The sequence below is a fragment of the Aegilops tauschii genome, chromosome 7 (assembly GCF_002575655.3).
Source record: "Aegilops tauschii subsp. strangulata cultivar AL8/78 chromosome 7, Aet v6.0, whole genome shotgun sequence".
Taxonomy (NCBI): Eukaryota; Viridiplantae; Streptophyta; class Magnoliopsida; order Poales; family Poaceae; genus Aegilops; species Aegilops tauschii.
This window is the reverse complement of record NC_053041.3, coordinates 134,812,822-134,815,665: the sequence shown is the minus strand read 5'-3', so window position 1 is coordinate 134,815,665 and position 2,844 is coordinate 134,812,822. Positions and strand designations below refer to the sequence as shown.

At 48.5% G+C, this 2,844-nt stretch overlaps 1 protein-coding gene across 1 annotated transcript; it reads right to left on the bottom strand.

Annotated features, from left to right (window-relative positions):
- Positions 1–1,540: 1,540 nt before the first annotated feature.
- Positions 1,541–2,844, bottom strand: LOC141026929 (uncharacterized). The gene is made up of 2 exons (XM_073503812.1): positions 2,047–2,844; positions 1,541–1,597 (listed from the first exon to the last, which is right to left on the bottom strand). The coding sequence occupies exons 1-2, from the start codon at positions 2,842–2,844 to the stop codon at positions 1,541–1,543; spliced, it is 855 nt and encodes a 284-aa protein (XP_073359913.1).

Sequence of the window (2,844 nt, the reverse complement as noted above, 5' to 3'; positions counted from 1 at the left end):
ATGATATATAGTTTCATCTCGCCCGCAAGCCACACAAAACACGCCAGGTTTTATCCTTCGCCTATGTAGCTCTGATCCTACTGCAAGTTCATTCGAAACGAGCCTCCACAAATGTATCTTTGCTTTCCCCGGTGCATTTGTATCCCAAAGAGCATTGTATCCTTTATGCATGTTCACCGAGCTCGAAGACTCCGGCCGTCCGGATCTTGCTTGTTTCATAGCCATTTTGAGGTGATAGGCCGACCTCACCGTGAAAATGCCATTCTTTGTAAAGTTCCAGGCTTGGTAGTCCTCCACCCTCACACCGCCAACAGCAATCTGCAAGATATCTGTAGCATCATCTGGTGAAAACATCTCCATAACTCTCTGTCGGTTCCATGTGCTGCCATCCAGAGTTAGAAGGTCCGCTACCCTCGTCACTCCTGGGATGAAAATTTGCCCCAAGGGCTTCATTGATCCACTTCTTGGAATCCAGTTTGCATGGTGGATGTTCACTCTTGAACCGTCTCCAATTCTCCACACCAGCCCCTCCCTCAAAAGGTCTCGGCCATGCAGAATACTTTTGAATGTGTATGAAGCTGGTGATGGGCACGTAGCAGTCATAATAGAATCTTGTTTGAAGTAGTGTTCCCTGAGAACTCTCGCGCACAAAGACTTCGGACACTACAAGATCCGCCAAGCCTGTTTTGCAAGGAGGGCCTGGTTGAACGCTTCTAGATCTCGAAACCCAAGACCCCCATCTCGCTTGGAGCTGCACATTTTCTGCCAGGTAATCCAGTGTACTTTCCGTTCACCATCTTTAGCCCCCCACCAGAATTTAGACGAAATAGAATTCAGGTTCCCGCACATTTTCTTTGTGAGGAGGAAACAGCTCATGGTGAACGTTGGAACAGCTTGGAGTCCCGACTTTATAAGCACTTCCCTCGCTTTTTTGGAAAGGCCCTGCCCCTTCCATCCGCTACATTTGCCCTTCGAACTCTCAGCAACATAATGAAAGGTGCCATCCTTGGATCTTCCAACCAGTGTCGGAAGGCCCAGATATCTCTCGCTAAGAGCTTCTGACGAGACGCCCAGAGCGGCCTTAAGCTCCACCTTAGTTGTCTCTTGACAGCCCTTTTCGAAGAAAATCGATGATTTCTGTAAATTTACTTTTTGACCCGAGGCTGCTTCATATATACTTAGAATTTCCTTCAGTGACTCCATATTCTCTCTCGTTCCCTCCAGGAAGACTATGCTATCATCAGCAAAAAGTAGATGTGTGACATGGGGGCCAGTGCTCCCAAACTTCACACCTTTTAACTTATTATCAGCCTGTGCTTTCCTCAAAAGAGCGGAGAAACCCTCTACGCAAAACAGAAACAGATATGGAGATAGGGGGTCGCCCTGTCTGAGACCCCGGGAAGGGGAAAAACACCTGGAAAAACCTCCATTCAATTTGACAGAGAAGCTCGCCGTTGTCACACATCTCATGATCATATCTATCCAGATCGGAGCAAAACCCACTCTCTCCATCATCCGCTGCAGAAAAACCCATTCCACCCTATTGTATGCTTTCATCATCTCCAACTTGACTGCACACAGTGGTTTCTTCCTCTTTCTATTACGAATTGCATGGACACACTCATATGCCACCAATACATTATCCGTAATAAGGCGTCCGGGTACAAAGGCACTTTGTTCTTCTGAAATTAGTATGGGAAGCACCACTTTGAGCCTGTTAGCTAAAACCTTTGTAGCTATTTTGTAAAGAACATTACACAAACTAATGGGCCTAAACTGAGAGAGCAGTTCTGGAGAGTTCACTTTCGGTATCATCACAATCACTGTTGCATTAAAACTCTCCGGAGTTGTGGCACCATTCAGAAAATCCCGGACAGCTCTGCACACATCATCTCTGAGCAACGACCAGTGTCGCTGGTAAAAAAGCGCCGGTAGGCCATCAGGCCCCGGTGCCTTTGTTGGCCCCATTTGCAAGAGAGCTGTCTCTACTTCCTTGTCCAATATCGGGGCTGTTAGGGATGTGTTCATATGATCTGTAACTGCTACCTGTATGTTCTGAAGTAGATCATCCGCCCCCGCGAACCCCTCCGAAGTGAAGAGGTTTTCATAGAACGTAGCCACCATTGCTCTCATGTCATCATCAGTCGTACAAAGTGACCCATCATCCCGTTGCAGCCTCTTGACTGTATTCTTCCCTTTTCGGTGCGATGCCCTGTTCTGGAAATACTGCGTGTTCTGATCACCCGCTTTTAACCAGTCAACCCTAGACCGCCGCCGATACATAATCTCCTCTCGTTCGTACACCTCTCTCAGCTGTTCTTCAATGTCCCTCACTTCTTGTTGGTACCCTGTCGACAAAGCCCTTTCCTTCGCTTCCAGGAGCTGCGCCTTCAAAAGCTTGATCTTTTTCCTAATGGAACCAAAAACCTCACGCTCCCACCGCTGCATTGAGCCCGCCATGCTGCCCAGTTTCTGCCATACAGCCGCTAGGCCCTCCTCTCCTGAGTTCGCCGCATCCCACGCCTCTACAATCATCTCTTCATACTTCTCGTGTCTGATCCAAGCCTCCTCAAAACAAAAAAGCCTTGGCCCCCCACCTGTGTGACTTGGAGCCGTCTCCAGCACACGGACTAGGAGGGCCTGGTGATCTGATTCCTCGGTTAATATGTGTTCAACTTTTGTCTCCGGGAACATACTCAGGAAACTGTCAGTGCATGTAGCTCTGTCTAACCGGACCTGAATATTATCTTGTTCATCTCGCTTGTTATCCCAAGTGTATGGGTACCCCGAGAATCCTAGGTCTGCCAAACCGCGGTCGGCAAGGCAGTCCCTGAAGGCCTCCAT

Coding starts and splice junctions, on each gene's coding strand:
- LOC141026929 (XM_073503812.1), bottom strand. CDS start 2,844: ATGGAGGCCTTCAGGGACTGCCTTGCCGACCGCGGTTTGGCAGACCTA. Junction 1,598..2,046: donor ATCTACTTCAGAACATACAG/GTAGCAGTTACA, acceptor AATTCGTAATAG/AAAGAGGAAGAAACCACTGT.